We start from the raw sequence: 16,456 nt of genomic DNA, 5'->3' as shown, positions 1-16,456 counted from the left end.
GAGAGCCCCTCTGTGGATTCCACCCTTATGTTCTCTTGGTCTTTTTTTTTTTTGAGACGGAGTTTAGCTCTCGTTGCCCAGGCTGAAGTGCAGTCGCGCAATCTCGGCTCACTGCAGTCTCCACCTCCTGGGTTCAAGTGATTCTCCTGTCTCAACCTCCCTAGTAGCTGGGACTACAGGCACGTGCCACCACACCCAGCTAATTTTTGTGGTTTTTTTTAGTAGAGACGGGGCTTCACCATGTTGGCCAGGATGGTCTCGATCTCTTGACCTCGTGATCTGCCCACCTCGGCCTCCCATAGTGCTGGGATTACAGGCGTGAGCCACCATGCCCAGCCCTCTTGGTCTTATAGAAGTGTCTCAGTTGGATTCAGTCATGGGCCAAGCTAAACACCAAGTTTGGGGAAGTTTAATTACTGTCACTTGAAACCCTAACCTCAGCCTGTTCACCTACAATGTCCCCTTTCTTTTTTCACTTTCAGAGGCAGTAGAGCTTGTCATCTCCCATGTTGCGTGAATGGAGGCGATCTCTCAAATTCTTTTCACTTGGGCAACCCTGTGTCCTTTCTTACCCTAGGTGGCTAAAGCAGTGACCCAGGCTCTGAACCGCTGTGTCAGCTGCCTACCTGGCCAGCGCGATGTGGATAATGCCCTGAGAGCAGTTGGAGATGCCAGCAAGCGACTCCTGAGTGACTCGGTAGGAGGACGGTAGGGGGTGGGGGAATGTAGGAGTCAAAGAATGCCAGGCCTCTCCTTCCTCCCTCTCGGTTGTCCTTTGACCCTGACTTCCCAGATCTGTCCCCTTTCATTACTCCCAGGCTATGTGCCCACCTTTTCAGCCCTCCTTTACCAGACTTCTCCCTGCATCATTCCCCACTCTTCTGTCTGACTTCCCCTCTCACCCTGCAGCTTCCTCCTAGCACTGGGACATTTCAAGAAGCTCAGAGCCGGTTGAATGAAGCTGCTGCTGGGCTGAATCAGGCAGCCACAGAACTGGTGCAGGCCTCTCGGGGAACCCCTCAGGACCTGGCTCGAGCCTCAGGCCGATTTGGACAGGACTTCAGCACCTTCCTGGAAGCTGGTGTGGAGATGGCAGGCCAGGCTCCGGTATGAAGAGGCCTCTGCCTCTAAGGGTTAGATAGGAGGCAGTTGGGTGACCAGTCCTGACTTGCTCCTGGCTCCCTTCCCTCCCCAGTCTCTAGCACTACTTGAGTGTCTGGGAAAGAAGATCCCTTTTAGAGACAGATAAGAAAGGACAGGACAATGCATTGACCTTGTCACCTTCAACAGAGCCAGGAGGACCGAGCCCAAGTTGTGTCCAACTTGAAGGGCATCTCCATGTCTTCAAGCAAACTTCTTCTTGCTGCCAAGGCCCTGTCCACGGACCCTGCTGCCCCTAATCTCAAGAGTCAGCTGGCTGCAGCTGCCAGGTAAGTAGTTGTTGAGAAGCCCAGCCCTGGACTGTGTGAGAGAGACTGGGGAGCAGGCAGTTCATGAGAGCTTCCTGGCTTAGGAGTGGCTATAGGCAAAAGATAAATACTTACATAGGACCCAGGAATGATGACCTATTCACCTATTCACTCAACTTTCTGTCCCTCCCAGGGCAGTAACTGACAGCATCAATCAGCTCATCACTATGTGCACCCAGCAGGCACCCGGCCAGAAGGAGTGTGATAACGCCCTGCGGGAATTGGAGGTAGGCACATGGCAGGCTGATGGCATTGAGGTTGAGGGAAATGTTCTGGTTTTGGGTCTGAGGGAGGTGTCTTGGATCTCACTTTGCCCTCCCCCTACACAGACGGTCCGGGAACTCCTGGAGAACCCAGTCCAGCCCATCAATGACATGTCCTACTTTGGTTGCCTGGACAGTGTAATGGAGAACTCAAAGGTCAGCACAGCCAGGAACTCGGAGGAGAGAGGGCAGTAGGATGGAGCTAACCAGATGCCGCCCTGGGGTTCTGAGTACACACTCTGACTCCCCTGATGTCCTCTGTTCCTCAGGTGCTGGGCGAGGCCATGACTGGCATCTCCCAAAATGCCAAGAACGGAAACCTGCCAGAGTTTGGAGAGGCCATTTCTACAGCCTCAAAGGCACTTTGTGGCTTCACCGAGGCAGCTGCACAGGTTATTTTCCTGAGATGGGTTCTTTGAATGGCCCCTACTTTCTTTACCCCGTCTCCTCTCAGCCTGACATACCTGTAGATAAATCAAGAAGTTTATGTTTGCAAAGCCAACTCTATGGAATCTAGGTTGTCCTCCTCCTGAAGTGGAGACACTTGTCAGCAATTACTGAACACCAACACTTCTGATTGCTGTAATTCCTGAACCCTGGTACTTTGGTTAGGATTACACTGCCCAACCATGAGGCCTTTTCCAGCTGGCTTTCTCAAAATATACTAATTAGCTTATACAAACCATTTTTTCATGTAATTACTACTTTCTTTTTTTTTTTTTTTTTTTTTGAGACAGAGTTTCGCTCTGTCGTCCAGGCTGAAGTGCAATGGCGCGATCTCGGCTCACTGCAAGCTCCGCCTCCCAGGTTCATGCCATTCTCCTGCCTCAGCCTTCCGAGTAGCTGGGACTACAGGCGCTCGCCACCACACCTGGCTGATTTTTTGTACTTTTTTTTTTTTTTTTTTTTTTAGTAGAGACAGGGTTTCACCATGTTAGCCAGGATGGTCTCGATACCCTGACTCGTGATCCACCTGCCTCGGCCTCCCAAAGTGCTGGGATTACAGGCGTGAGCCACCGCGCCTGGCCTGTAATTACTACTTTCTTAAAATAGTACTAGTGACAAAATTTCCAGTTACTTGAGTCATCACTTAACTTTGCCTTTTTCCACATTATCAAGTATAAAACTACCTATTAGCTCTAAAGTATTTTGCTTTAGTATATGAATCCTTAAAACAAACTGGCATGAGAGTTTGCTTCAGACTGTTTTCCCTGAAAGCCTACCATCCTAGCCCACCATCTCCACGACCTCCCTGTGCCCTGTCAGAGTGGGCGCCTTGCTCTAGGTGGCTTGAGGTTTTGTTTTTTTTTTCTTTTTTTGGTTTTTTGTTTGTGTTTTGAGACGGAGTCTTGCTCTGTTGCCAGGCTGGAGTGCAGAGGCACAATCTTGGCTCACTGCAACCTCCGCCTCCTGGGTTCAAGTGATTCTCCTGCCTCAGCCTCCCGAGTAGCTGGGACTACAGGTGCCCGCCACCACACCCGCCTAATTTTTGTCTTTTTAGTAGAGACAGGGTTTCACTAAACCTCTTTGTTGTTTGGTTTTTCCCCCCAACTTCTGAAAATGCATAGAGGAAAAAGCAAAGCTACTGTGTATTGATTGAAGTATGAATCAAACATTAGGATGTTCTTTCCATCATAAAAATGGCTTTTTAATCCTTCCCTTCCCTTTCCAAATATCTGACGCATGGAGGTGCTGTAAATGTGAATTAGCCTAATAACCTTCATCAGTTTTGAACTGTCTTTAAAAGAGACTTTGCTTGTGTGCACAAGCAAAAGCATATTTGTATATGGCTCTCAAACTTTTTACTGCTACTTACAGTAAGCCATACTTTACACTCTAAGACCCAACATACACAAACATATCTAAATAGAGATTTGATAAAAACCCTTGCTATGTAGTTTTCCTTTTTATTAACTTTTTTAATCTTCTGAAATGCTTGAATATACTTAATGAAAACAGGAGAGTATTTTTTTTCTTCTTTACAGTGTAACCATAGTTTGCTAACGTATCTCCACTCATGGAGAACTCTGGAAAATAAGCCCTGTTCTCTAAACTTACCTCTGCTCTCTTTTGTTCCTACTATCACTATTCATTTCCCACCTGCAATCTTTATTCCTCACCCCCACCCCCTTTTCTCTTCCCAGGCTGCATATCTGGTTGGTGTCTCTGACCCCAATAGCCAAGCTGGACAGCAAGGGCTAGTGGAGCCCACACAGTTTGCCCGTGCAAACCAGGCAATTCAGATGGCCTGCCAGAGTTTGGGAGAGCCTGGCTGTACCCAGGCCCAGGTAACTCAAGGGAACAGGGACCAGAAGCAAGTCTGGGAAAGGGCAGACCAACTCCGTGGAGTAGAGGGAGGTGAGGCATGTGGGAAAGAGGGCAAGCACCCATCTCTGACCTTGCACACACAGCTTCTTTCTGGGTAACTGTCTTTTTCTGCCATGGGTCTCATCATTTTTCAGTTACTGCTAAATTCACAACTTCTCTGTAGATGTTCGAGCTTACTCTCCCACCTGCCCTCTTACAGCTTCTCCGTTAGTACGTCTTTCCTCTCCCATGCCTAGTTCATCTTTGGGTGTCTCTGTCTCCTAGATCTTGACTTTTCAGGTGACTCTGTTACTCCTGTTTTGACTCCCCAGGGTATTGCTGTCCGTCCCCTGACCCTAAAATGGCTCCTCCTTGGGTATGTACACCTCCTTGCTGCCCTCATTGTGGCTCTTCCATGTGTCTCCTCAGGTGCTCTCCGCAGCCACCATTGTGGCTAAACACACCTCTGCACTGTGTAACAGCTGTCGCCTGGCTTCTGCCCGTACCACCAATCCTACTGCCAAGCGCCAGTTTGTACAGTCAGCCAAGGAGGTGGCCAACAGCACAGCTAATCTGGTCAAGACCATCAAGGTTCCCACTGCTTGAATTCCCAGCCTCTCCCTGACCTGTCCTATCTTCTCTCCTGAGTCCCCCAGTTATTCTCTGAGGCCTTCTACCAAATCCCCTCTGCCTGAGCCCAAGCTCTTTCTATCCAGACTGACCACCTAGCCTCTCCCCAAATTCTTTAAGTCCCGGGAAGGAGACCTGGACTTCACTTCCTGTACCCCCTATGACTGCATCCCAAGTCCTGAGAGCCTCTCTGTCACTTCTAGGCGCTAGATGGGGCCTTCACAGAGGAGAACCGTGCCCAGTGCCGAGCAGCAACAGCCCCTCTGCTGGAGGCTGTGGACAATCTGAGTGCCTTTGCGTCCAACCCTGAGTTCTCCAGCATTCCTGCTCAGATCAGCCCTGAGGTGAGGCAATATGAAGGGGGAACTGACGGGCCAGCTTATCACCTCATCTTCCAGGGAGTCCTTAGACTTACCTTCCTGCCTCCCCTCTCCCCAGGGTCGGGCTGCCATGGAGCCCATTGTGATCTCTGCCAAGACAATGTTAGAGAGTGCCGGGGGACTCATCCAGACAGCCCGGGCCCTCGCAGTCAATCCCCGGGACCCCCCAAGCTGGTCAGTGCTGGCCGGCCACTCCCGTACTGTCTCAGACTCCATCAAGAAGCTAATTACAAGCATGAGGTACTGAGGGGTGGAGAACCAGTGTGGCTGGGGGGCACACATTGTGGCAGAATGGAGGATGGGCATTTAAGTGCGATTAGATGGGATGGTGTTGGGAGGATACAGGGGAAGGATAGGCTGGCCTTGCACTAGGGGATGTTCTTGGTGTTGGAGCCCGTGATGTGTCTGCAGGGACAAGGCTCCAGGGCAGCTGGAGTGTGAAACGGCCATTGCAGCTCTGAACAGTTGTCTACGGGACCTAGACCAGGCTTCCCTTGCTGCAGTCAGCCAGCAGCTTGCTCCCCGTGAGGGAATCTCTCAAGAGGTGAGGGGGAGAGGGTTATATGGAAAGATGTGTCTAGGAAGAGAAATGTCAGACTCAAAGAAGCTGGGGGATCACAGAGTGGCTTCTTAGGGACATCAAAGGGCTGGGATGTGCCAAGGAGGGTTAGGGTATTCGGTATGGAAGGAAGAGCAGTTCTGTGTAGCCAGAGGGTCCTATTGCAGGTCACCATCAGGGCTAATGTCCACTTCCTCCCCAGGCCTTGCACACTCAGATGCTCACTGCAGTACAAGAGATCTCCCATCTCATTGAGCCGCTGGCCAATGCTGCCCGGGCTGAAGCCTCCCAGCTGGGACACAAGGTACCTATGGAGACTCATGGGAAGTCCCAGGGAGTAGGGTGAGAGAGAGGGGACCTGACCCCTAGTCCAACCCTTTGCCTCAGGTGTCCCAGATGGCCCAGTACTTTGAGCCGCTCACCCTGGCTGCAGTGGGTGCTGCCTCCAAGACCCTGAGCCACCCGCAGCAGATGGCACTCCTGGACCAGACTAAAACATTGGCAGAGTCTGCCCTGCAGTTGCTATACACTGCCAAGGAGGCTGGTGGTAACCCAAAGGTATTGAGGGTTGGGAGGGAGGAGCTGTTACTAGCAAGAGGCTGGAGAAACAGGAACAACAGAGCTCCTCTCCTCTCCTCACAGCAAGCAGCTCACACCCAGGAAGCCCTGGAGGAGGCTGTGCAGATGATGACAGAGGCCGTAGAGGACCTGACAACAACCCTCAACGAGGCAGCCAGTGCTGCTGGGGTCGTGGGTGGCATGGTGGACTCCATCACCCAGGCCATCAACCAGGTTAGTCTTGGGGTGCCTGTGGACACTGAGGCTACCCTGGGCCAGAGCCTCCAAGCACAGTGGCAGAGACCCTAACAGTTTTTCCCTTTCCCAATCCTCCCCCCTCAGCTAGATGAAGGACCAATGGGTGAACCAGAAGGTTCCTTCGTGGATTACCAAACAACTATGGTGCGGACAGCCAAGGCCATTGCAGTGACCGTTCAGGAGATGGTGAGTTTGGGCGAGTCCCAGAGGACTGCCCTCGGAGAGCTGACTTTGGATATAACTTCACTCCTTCCATTATCACCAGGTTACCAAGTCAAACACCAGCCCAGAGGAGCTGGGCCCTCTTGCTAACCAGCTGACCAGTGACTATGGCCGTCTGGCCTCGGAGGCCAAGCCTGCAGCGGTGGCTGCTGAAAATGAAGAGGTAAACGTGGAGGCAGCTCTGCCCTGCCCCCTGCCCCTTGTTCCTGATGTTTCAGCATCTAGGACTGTCCCACCCCCACCCTCTCTGGTCTTTCATAGAAAGGGGAACAGCCTCAGGGCCACTCTGCTGAAGACTAGTGAGGCTCTGGGTAGGGACAGAGGATCAAAGCCTTCAGTCACAGGTATAAAGGAAACAGCTCAGAATCTGGAGCCTTCCCGGGCCTGCCTCTCTGGCTTCTGCCAACCCTCATCTGGGCCCACAGCTGCTTCTCTGCTGTGCTGTCAGTCCATGTTCTTGTTCTTTCTTGTTGCAAACTCATGAAGCTCTTCCTTACCTAAGCCTCTAGCTTTCCAAGAAAGCAAGTAATTGGATCTTAGCAGGACACATGTAATCCCCATCCTTAAAACGCTCCATAACCCCATACAGGCCACATGGTAATCCACGGCCCTCTGATTCCAACACTCAAGCGTAAAGTACTCCTCCCCTCCTCCCCACTGTGCTTAACACAATCCTCACCACTTAGTGCCTGCGTGCTACTATTTTCCGTGTGTAGGAGGTGACCTTTTGCCTAAAGGATATGAAACTGGAAACGTCCTTGTGCTGGGAACTGTCTCTCTCTGCTTCTTTAGTCTACAATGCATGTTTTTTCTGTGTCCTTAGTGACTTTTCCAAGCACAGTGGAGGTACTCTGAGTGCCCCTTGTAAAATCCATCTCTCTTCCCCTTGGCTCACAGATAGGTTCCCATATCAAACACCGGGTACAGGAGCTGGGCCATGGCTGTGCCGCTCTGGTCACCAAGGCAGGCGCCCTGCAGTGCAGCCCCAGTGATGCCTACACCAAGAAGGAGCTCATAGAGTGTGCCCGGAGAGTCTCTGAGAAGGTGACGGTGCTCATCTCTGCAGATGGTGGGACTGCCTCCAAACTCTGTAGCCTTTGCCATTCTCCTCCAGCCCTCTCAGCCCTCTCCTCTTGTCACTTCTCCCAGGTGTGGGCAACCTTTCCATTTCACATGGCACCTTCTACAGTCACCATGTGACTTTCCCTACCCAGGTCTCCCACGTCCTGGCTGCGCTCCAGGCTGGGAATCGTGGCACCCAGGCCTGCATCACAGCAGCCAGCGCTGTGTCTGGTATCATTGCTGACCTCGACACCACCATCATGTTCGCCACTGCTGGCACACTCAATCGCGAGGGTACTGAAACTTTCGCTGACCACCGGTAAGACAGGAACTGGGCCTAAGGCAGGCAGACAAGTCGGGGCACAGGGCTGGAAGAGGCAGGATAGCATTCACTGAAATGGGGAAGACCTGGGCCAGGCACCTTGGACAGGCTGGAGTGGGTAGGGGAGATCTGACTAAGCTGGGCCCTCCCTCAGGGAGGGCATCCTGAAGACTGCAAAGGTGCTGGTGGAGGACACCAAGGTCCTGGTGCAAAACGCAGCTGGGAGCCAGGAGAAGTTGGCGCAGGCTGCCCAGTCCTCCGTGGCAACCATCACCCGCCTCGCTGATGTGGTCAAGCTGGGTGCAGCCAGCCTGGGAGCTGAGGACCCTGAGACCCAGGTAGCAACCTGATGCCCCTAATTCCAGCTGGAACCACTTCCTGTCCCTCTTCTTCCTCCCATAGACCAGAGCCAACACTCTTCCACACAGGTAGTACTAATCAATGCAGTGAAAGATGTAGCCAAGGCCCTGGGAGACCTCATCAGTGCAACGAAGGCTGCAGCTGGCAAAGTTGGAGATGACCCTGCTGTGTGGCAGCTAAAGAACTCTGCCAAGGTTGGAGAGAATGAGAGCAACATCAGGAGGGGCACTGGATTACCATACTTCCTCCTGTTCCTTAAAATCATTCTTCTTCACTCCTCTGATACCTCCAGGTGATGGTGACCAATGTGACATCATTGCTTAAGACAGTAAAAGCCGTGGAAGATGAGGCCACCAAAGGCACTCGGGCCCTGGAGGCAACCACAGAACACATACGGCAGGAACTGGCGGTGAGTGAGAGTCTGGGGCATCAGGGACTAGGGTCAGAGAGAGGGATCCTGAAAGCCTGTGAACCTGTGCCACACATATACTCACAGACAGAGTCACACACAGTCTTCTCTCTCATCTATCGCCAGACTTTTTTTTGGGAAGGGGGAAGGGTCTCGCTCTGTAGCCATCCTCCTCCAGCCTTCTCAGCCCTCTCCTCTTGTCACTTCTCCCAGGTGTGAGTAACCTTTCCATTTCACATGGCATCTTCCTCAGTCACCATGTGACTTTCCCAGGTCTCCCATACCCTCCTTCTGGAGTGCAGTGGCATGGTCTCGGCTCACTACAACCTCCACCTCCCAGGTTCAAGCAATTCTCATGCCTCAGCCTCCTGAGTCACTGGGAATACAGGTGCATACCATGCTGGCTAGTTTTTGTATTTTTAGTAGAGATGGGTTTCACCATGTTGACCAGGCTGATCTCAAACTCCTGGCCTCAAGTGATCCACCCACCTTGGCCTCCCAAAGTGCTGGGATTACACTCATTAGCCACTGTGCCATTGAGCTACACTCATGTCTGTCCCCTACCCACTTGTTTATTCCTTAGCATTTGACAACTGTCTTTTTTCACCTCCCTCCCACTTTCTCCAGTTACTAGTGGCCTCTTCTTAGTAGCTACATTCAGTGGCCACTTCTTGGCCTTCATCCTCTTTGAACATTTCCAAAGCATCTGACTCTGCTAACAAGCCTCTCTTTGAAATTCTTTCTTCCACTGGGCATGGTGGCTCACGCCAGCATTTTGGGATGCCAGCGGGTGTAATCTCAGCACTTTGGGAGGCCGAGGTGGGTGGATCACAAGGTCAGGAGTTCGAGACCAGCCTGGCCAATATGGTGAAACCCCGTCTCTACTAAAAATACAAAAATTAGCTGGGCGTGGTGGTGCGTGCCTGTAGTCCCAGCTGCTTGGGAGGCTAAGGCAGGAGAATCGCTGGAACCCGGGAGGCAGAGGTTGCAGTGAGCCAAGATGGCGCCACTGCACTCCAGCCTGGGCGACAGAGTGAGACTCCATCTCAAAAGAAAAAAAAAAGAAATTCTTTCTTCCCTTGGCCTAGATACTGGCTTTTCTCTTGTTTTTCGAACATTGTTGAATCACCTTTAACCTAGTAAATGTAGAGGCCTTCCCAGAGTTGTACAAATAGCCTTCCTTCTCTCTTCTCTTCTTTGGCAAGTTTAACCACTTTCATTATTATTCTGTAAGAAGCAGACATCCAGTTCTGAGTTGAGTTATTTTCTTTTTTTTTTTTTTTTTTTTTTGAGAAGGAGTCTCGCTCTGTCGCCCAGGCTGGAGTGCAGTGGCGCGATCTCGGCTCACTGCAAGCTCTGCCTCCCGGGTTCACGCCATTCTCCTGTCACAGCCTCCCAAGTAGCTGGGACTACAGGCGCCCGCCACCACGCCTGGCTAATTTTTTTTGTATTTTTAGTACAGACGGGGTTTCTAGGATGGTCTCGATCCCCTGACCTCGTGATCCACCCACCTCGGCCTCCCAAAGTGCTGGGATTACAGGCGTGAGCCACCGTGCCCTGCCTGAGTTGAGTTATTTTCAATTGCCTGTTTGACATCACCACCTAGATGCAGTGCCTCCAAACCATGACATGGTCCTCCTAATGGTGGGAACACCCTTGCAGTCATGAAGATTCCACCTCAGTCATCTTTGACTTCACCATCTTAGCCACCATATTCAGGCTGTTGCCACGTCCTTTCATTCCTCCTCCCTGGTCCCCTGTCCGCACTCTGGTTCATACTTCCATACTCTACCGCACTTTGGCTGTGGCACCAGTTTTCTCCCTGGTCTCCCTGCTTCTGGTCCCTGCCACTCTCCTGTCTCCCTGTTCATCTTTCTAAGGTTCTGTTTTCACCTTTACTTGAAGATGTCCAAGTTGGAACTCTTGACTTTCTGCCTCCCATACCTGGTCCTTTCCTGGTCTTCCCCCATCTCAGTAAATGGCACCTTTTAGTAACTCAGTTCCTAAAGCCAGAAACCCAGCTTCAATATATTAGACTTCTCTCTTTCTCTCATTCCCCACATCTAAGTTTTGTTAGTGCCCCTTCCAAATACAGCTCATTTTCTCTTTTTATCTCCTACCACTACCACACTGTCCAAACCATCATTAGTCCTTAACTGGATTTATGCAGTAGTCTCTATCCAATCACCATGCTTCAACACTTGCCCCCTCCAATCCTCCTTTGTACACAGTAGCTAGAATTATGTTTTTAAAATACAAATTAGAGTCTGGACATGGTGGCTGATGCCTGTAAAATCCCAGCACTTTGGAAGACCAAGATGGAAGGATCACTTGAATGAGTTCAAGACTAGTCTGGACAACATAGCAAGATCCTGTCTCTACAAAAAATTTAAAGATTAGCTAGGCAAGGTGGCCCACGCCTGTCCCAGTTACTCATGAGTCTGAACGCAGGAGGATCCCTTGAGCCCAGGGGTTCAAGGCTGCAGTGAACTATGATCACTCCAGTTCACTCCAGCCTGGGTGACAGAGCAAGAAATATATATATATATATATATATATATATATATTAGATTATGTCACTTCACTACTTAAAACCCATTAGTGATGGCCCTGCTTGCTTCTCCAGTCTCATGCTACTCTCCTCCTTTCCGTGCCCCATCCCCCTGCACCGTCAGTTGTGAGAACATGTCAAGCTCTTAGCTGCTGCAGGCTCTTCCACTCACTTTTCTCCAGCTTTTTGAATACTGTGCTCCTTCCAGTTCATCAGGCTTCAGCCTCAGTGTCACCTCCTCAGAGAGCCCTTCCCTGACCACCTATCTGAAGTACTCATCACAGCACTCTCTTTATTCTCTCATAATCCAAATCACAGTCCTCAGTTTTACTGCTTGTTTACTTATTTATTACCTGTGTCCAAAACCAGAATGTAAGCTCCGTGAGAACAAGGAGCATCCCTAGCCCCTTGCATAGAATCTGCCACCTAGCCGATCTTTAATAAATGTTTGCAGATTGAACCCATGCATCAAAATATTTTATGACTTTCACATATTATGTAAAATTCCAAGTTCCTCGGTGGGATATTCAAGGCCCCAATAACCTTTTCTTCACTATTCCTATATTCCAGAACATTCGTTGATACTTTTCCACATGACATCTTGGTTGTTCATGTCCTACCATTTACCTAAAATGCCCTCCTATCATCTGTATATCTTTTATGGCCTAGCTCTGCCTCTCACCCCTTCAAGGCTTCTCTCTATTTTGGGAATGAAAACACAGCCAAAAGCCACTTTTGTAATTACTTTTGTGATTTCAAACAAACAAACTCCCCAGTTGCTTCAGTCAGAAACGATAACCAACTGTCTTCTGTTACATTCACTGTGATGTGTGAATGTCTGCACCAAATCACATGCACATAGAGTTCTACACTGTCTCATAGTCTCAGCCACTGTAAAATCTTTCTTCTTGTTCTGCCCCCACAGGTTTTCTGTTCCCCCGAGCCACCTGCCAAGACCTCTACCCCAGAAGACTTCATCCGAATGACCAAGGGTATCACCATGGCAACAGCCAAGGCCGTTGCTGCTGGCAATTCCTGTCGCCAGGAAGATGTCATTGCCACAGCCAATCTGAGCCGCCGTGCTATTGCAGATATGCTTCGGGCTTGCAAGGTAGAAATCCTTGAGGCATTTCCGTGAGGCAGCTTTGGGGCAGAACATAGTGGGAGAGAAACTGTAGGGATCTGGGGGGCCTAAGCTAACATATTACTCTGGGGACAGGAAGCAGCTTACCACCCAGAAGTGGCCCCTGATGTGCGGCTTCGAGCCCTGCACTATGGCCGGGAGTGTGCCAATGGCTACCTAGAACTGCTGGACCATGTGCTGCTGGTAAGGGAGGGCGTTGCTTGTTCCTCATACCAGCCTCTCTGAATACACAGCCCTCTTCCTGCAGGCCTCGCACCCTGCTGTCTGTTTTGCCCAGATCTCCTCCCTACCCCACCCTCTATTTCCCAAATCTGTTCTCCTTTCCAAGTCTCCCTTTCTCCCAGGCCCCATCCTTCTTATCATCTTTGGTTCTCCCAGTCACCTCTTCCTCTTCCTCTTTTTCTTTTCTCCTCCCTTCCCACCTGACCACCCCCTTCTCTACTTTCATCATCTCCTCTTTCATCTCATCATTCTCCTTGCTCCTTGTCAGCCGGTGAGTGACACAGCCCCACTGTGTCTATCGTGTGAGGTGTGATGCATGATGTGTGCTTGGATAGGCAGCATGGAGTTTGAGGGCTGTGGTGTGGAGTGCTCTAGGGATAGGGGTGAGGGGGCCATGGTCTGCCCTATTTCATAGATGAGGGTAGACCCTAAGATGTGATGCTCTTTGTCCCCTGCCCACTTCTTGTCCAGACCCTGCAGAAGCCAAGCCCAGAACTGAAGCAGCAGTTGACAGGACATTCAAAACGTGTGGCTGGTTCCGTCACTGAGCTCATCCAGGCTGCTGAAGCCATGAAGGGTGAGGGGTGACCAGGGACAGGGATGGATGGGAAACCCTTATCATGGTGTGATCTTTGCTTCCTGGCTGGACAGCTCTGTGCTAGCCTCTGCCCATAGTCCCCACAGGTGCCAGGGCCTGATGATGCTAACCATGCTCCCTGGTGCTTTTGACCTCCCCACTCTGCCTTAGCCTCTTTCCTCTTCCTTCATCCCACCAGGAACAGAATGGGTGGACCCAGAGGACCCCACAGTCATTGCTGAGAATGAGCTCCTGGGAGCTGCAGCTGCCATTGAGGCTGCAGCCAAAAAGCTAGAGCAGCTGAAGCCCCGGGCCAAACCCAAGGTCAGTCCTGCTCCATTCCTCTTCCACCCTCACCATGGCAGTGTCCCCACCTTCAGCCCCATCTCTGACTTTACATCTCTTTCTGCAACCTTTGTTTATTGCAGGAGGCAGATGAGTCCTTGAACTTTGAGGAGCAGATACTAGAAGCTGCCAAGTCCATTGCAGCAGCCACCAGTGCACTGGTAAAGGCTGCATCGGCTGCCCAGAGAGAACTAGTGGCCCAAGGGAAGGTGAGTGCTTAAATACCCAGAAGAATGGGGACAGGTTGGCACTTTGATGTCCACACCCACATCCATAGCCAGTGAGTCTTTGAAGTGAGGAAAATGCAGGTCTAAGCAGGCTCTTCTCCTTCCTACAGGTGGGTGCCATTCCAGCCAATGCACTGGATGATGGGCAGTGGTCCCAGGGCCTCATTTCTGCTGTAAGTGTGCAATACCCACTAGGTCTCTCTCAGTTTGAGAGACTTGAGAAGGCTGGAGCGGGGATGGACCAGGGCAAGGGGCATATTTTTAAGCAAACTCTCCCTGCTTTAGGCCCGGATGGTGGCTGCAGCCACCAACAATCTGTGTGAGGCAGCCAATGCAGCTGTACAAGGCCACGCCAGCCAGGAGAAGCTCATCTCATCAGCCAAGCAGGTAGCTGCCTCCACAGCCCAGCTCCTTGTGGCCTGCAAGGTCAAGGCTGACCAAGACTCAGAGGCAATGAAACGACTTCAGGTGAGAACCCTGACCCATCCATTGTTCCTGGGCTATACTGCTTCAAACTGTCACTCCCGAGATGTATGTTTCTATGAGAGAATTGCGGTACTGTCTCAACTGGGACCGTACCTGAGTTCTCAACCTAGGCCACTTTCTCTTTGCCCAGGCTGCTGGCAACGCAGTGAAGCGAGCCTCGGATAATCTGGTGAAAGCAGCACAGAAGGCTGCAGCCTTTGAAGAGCAGGAGAATGAGACAGTGGTGGTGAAAGAGAGGATGGTCGGCGGCATTGCCCAGGTGAGCTTCACTCCAGACGCTGAGGGACGCTGTCAGGAGGGCAGGCATGTTGCCTGCGCTGGTCCCAACTACCCTATGCCCCCGCTGTGCATCCTCACTCAACCAAGTCCCCGATCTCCACCCTCAGATCATCGCAGCACAGGAAGAAATGCTTCGGAAGGAACGAGAGCTGGAAGAGGCACGGAAGAAACTGGCCCAGATCCGGCAGCAGCAGTACAAGTTCCTGCCTTCAGAGCTTCGAGATGAGCACTAGAGAAGCCGCTTCTATTTAACGCAGACCCAGCCCAGAGACTGTGCCTGCCACTACCAAAGCCTTCTGGGCTGTCAGGGCCCAACCTGCCCAACCCCAGCACTCCCCAAAGTGCCTGCCAAACCCTGGGGCCTGGCCCCGCCCAGTCCCACAGCATATCCCCTGTCCCCTCCCCAACCCCAAGTGCCTTCATGCCCTAGGGCCCCCCAAGTGCCTGCCCCTCCCCAGAGTATTAACGCTCCAAGAGTATTATTAACGCTGCTGTACCTCGATCTGAATCTGCCGGGGCCCCAGCCCACTCCACCCTGCCAGCAGCTTCCAGCCAGTTTCCACAGCCTCATCAGCTCTCTTCATCATTTTTTGATACTATCTTCCCCCACCCCCAACTACCTATGGGGGCTGCAGAGCTGTAAGCCCCAAACAGGTCATGCTCCAATAAAAATGATTCTACCTACAACCTCTGCCTGGCTTCAAGGGAGACAGAAGATTCCTCCCAGGGCAGTAGAGGAGAGGGTGGGGTTGAGTTCTGTCACCCGGCTTGAAATGGGAGAGGGGAAGACTGGCAGTCTGCACCTGAGGTCCCTTCCTCCTTGCACCCAGACCCCTAAAGTTATCCATTGGGGAAGCTGTGCCTGAGAAGTCATACTCCTGTTATCCTCACCTCGCTGGCCAGCACCTAAGCCTCACAAAGTGTCATTCTTCTGCTGCTGGGACAGCAGCTACCACAGCTCCTTGTGGCTACCAGGACATTCTGTTCTTCATAACTACTCAGGGTATGTCAACAAATCCAGTCCTTGACCAAATTCAACTTTTCAAAAGAAGCTTTGCTAAAAATAATATGCCTGTAAGTGTCTGAGCCTAAGAGAACTATGGCCACAAAATTGATTGAAGCCATTAGCAAGCAAAAAAATCCCAACTTGACGCTGCCTTGGGTAGGCACCGCTCTTGATTGGTTTGGGGCACTCCTGCCTAGGGTAGCACTAAAAGTGAAGAGCTTGACCCAGGTGTGAGAATTTATCGTTAGAGGGGCAGAGCTCCCCTAGTGGCCAGGAAGGTGCTAGCAGCCCTGTTCCAGCCGCCCTGCTAATCTGGTGGGTCAGTGGAAGGAGGCAGTCAGGGAGGTGGATGCTGTGTGCTTCCACGTCCTCATCCACCCATTCTGCCCATAATACATGGACTCTGACAGTCATCTTAGGTTGGCAACTATTTTCATGCATGATTCTTTAGTCAACCTACCACCCAGTACATTATTTCCTCAAGTAGAACACAAACACCACCCCTGCTACTAACACCTACTCCCACCACAGCAGGGAAAGCTTGAAGTAGATGGAATGTAGCTGGTACGGTGGTTCGAGCCTCTAATCCCAGCTACTTAAAAGGCTGAGGCAGGAGGACTGCTTGAGACCAGGAGTTCAAGGCTGCGGTGAGCTATGATGGTGCCACTGTGCGCCAGCCTGGGTGACGGAGTGAGAGCCCTTCTCTAAGAAATAAAGTAGATGGAACTCTAGGACAGCCCATTAGGGATGGTGCCAACCTCCTACCATCACTTCTATCACCTGTGATTCATTCATTCAATATTTACTAAGCCATGCTTGT

At 51.4% G+C, this 16,456-nt stretch overlaps 1 protein-coding gene across 2 annotated transcripts in view; it reads left to right on the top strand.

Annotated features, from left to right (window-relative positions):
- The window catches only part of TLN1 (talin 1), a 34,972-nt gene extending 19,655 nt beyond the window's left edge, over nucleotides 1-15,317 (top strand). For both annotated transcript variants that reach the window (XM_032164101.2, XM_032164102.1), the window contains 30 exons: nucleotides 578-697; nucleotides 910-1,107; nucleotides 1,291-1,430; nucleotides 1,603-1,696; nucleotides 1,799-1,888; nucleotides 2,002-2,124; nucleotides 3,877-4,020; nucleotides 4,469-4,630; nucleotides 4,873-5,013; nucleotides 5,108-5,289; nucleotides 5,461-5,593; nucleotides 5,811-5,912; nucleotides 5,996-6,166; nucleotides 6,251-6,400; nucleotides 6,509-6,610; nucleotides 6,690-6,809; nucleotides 7,544-7,690; nucleotides 7,861-8,027; nucleotides 8,185-8,368; nucleotides 8,459-8,584; nucleotides 8,683-8,799; nucleotides 12,276-12,461; nucleotides 12,570-12,677; nucleotides 13,188-13,293; nucleotides 13,493-13,617; nucleotides 13,722-13,847; nucleotides 13,976-14,038; nucleotides 14,151-14,333; nucleotides 14,482-14,610; nucleotides 14,738-15,317. In XM_032164101.2, coding sequence (XP_032019992.1) covers nucleotides 578-697; nucleotides 910-1,107; nucleotides 1,291-1,430; nucleotides 1,603-1,696; nucleotides 1,799-1,888; nucleotides 2,002-2,124; nucleotides 3,877-4,020; nucleotides 4,469-4,630; nucleotides 4,873-5,013; nucleotides 5,108-5,289; nucleotides 5,461-5,593; nucleotides 5,811-5,912; nucleotides 5,996-6,166; nucleotides 6,251-6,400; nucleotides 6,509-6,610; nucleotides 6,690-6,809; nucleotides 7,544-7,690; nucleotides 7,861-8,027; nucleotides 8,185-8,368; nucleotides 8,459-8,584; nucleotides 8,683-8,799; nucleotides 12,276-12,461; nucleotides 12,570-12,677; nucleotides 13,188-13,293; nucleotides 13,493-13,617; nucleotides 13,722-13,847; nucleotides 13,976-14,038; nucleotides 14,151-14,333; nucleotides 14,482-14,610; nucleotides 14,738-14,863 — 4,065 coding nt within the window. In that variant the 3' untranslated portion in view covers nucleotides 14,864-15,317. The remainder of the gene's footprint in view (nucleotides 1-577; nucleotides 698-909; nucleotides 1,108-1,290; nucleotides 1,431-1,602; nucleotides 1,697-1,798; nucleotides 1,889-2,001; nucleotides 2,125-3,876; nucleotides 4,021-4,468; nucleotides 4,631-4,872; nucleotides 5,014-5,107; nucleotides 5,290-5,460; nucleotides 5,594-5,810; nucleotides 5,913-5,995; nucleotides 6,167-6,250; nucleotides 6,401-6,508; nucleotides 6,611-6,689; nucleotides 6,810-7,543; nucleotides 7,691-7,860; nucleotides 8,028-8,184; nucleotides 8,369-8,458; nucleotides 8,585-8,682; nucleotides 8,800-12,275; nucleotides 12,462-12,569; nucleotides 12,678-13,187; nucleotides 13,294-13,492; nucleotides 13,618-13,721; nucleotides 13,848-13,975; nucleotides 14,039-14,150; nucleotides 14,334-14,481; nucleotides 14,611-14,737) is intronic.
- Nucleotides 15,318-16,456: the final 1,139 nt, after the last annotated feature.

This window comes from Hylobates moloch, unplaced genomic scaffold, assembly GCF_009828535.3.
Source record: "Hylobates moloch isolate HMO894 unplaced genomic scaffold, HMol_V3 SCAFFOLD_10, whole genome shotgun sequence".
Taxonomy (NCBI): domain Eukaryota; kingdom Metazoa; phylum Chordata; class Mammalia; order Primates; family Hylobatidae; genus Hylobates; species Hylobates moloch.
This window is presented reverse-complemented; position numbering and strand designations above follow the sequence as displayed.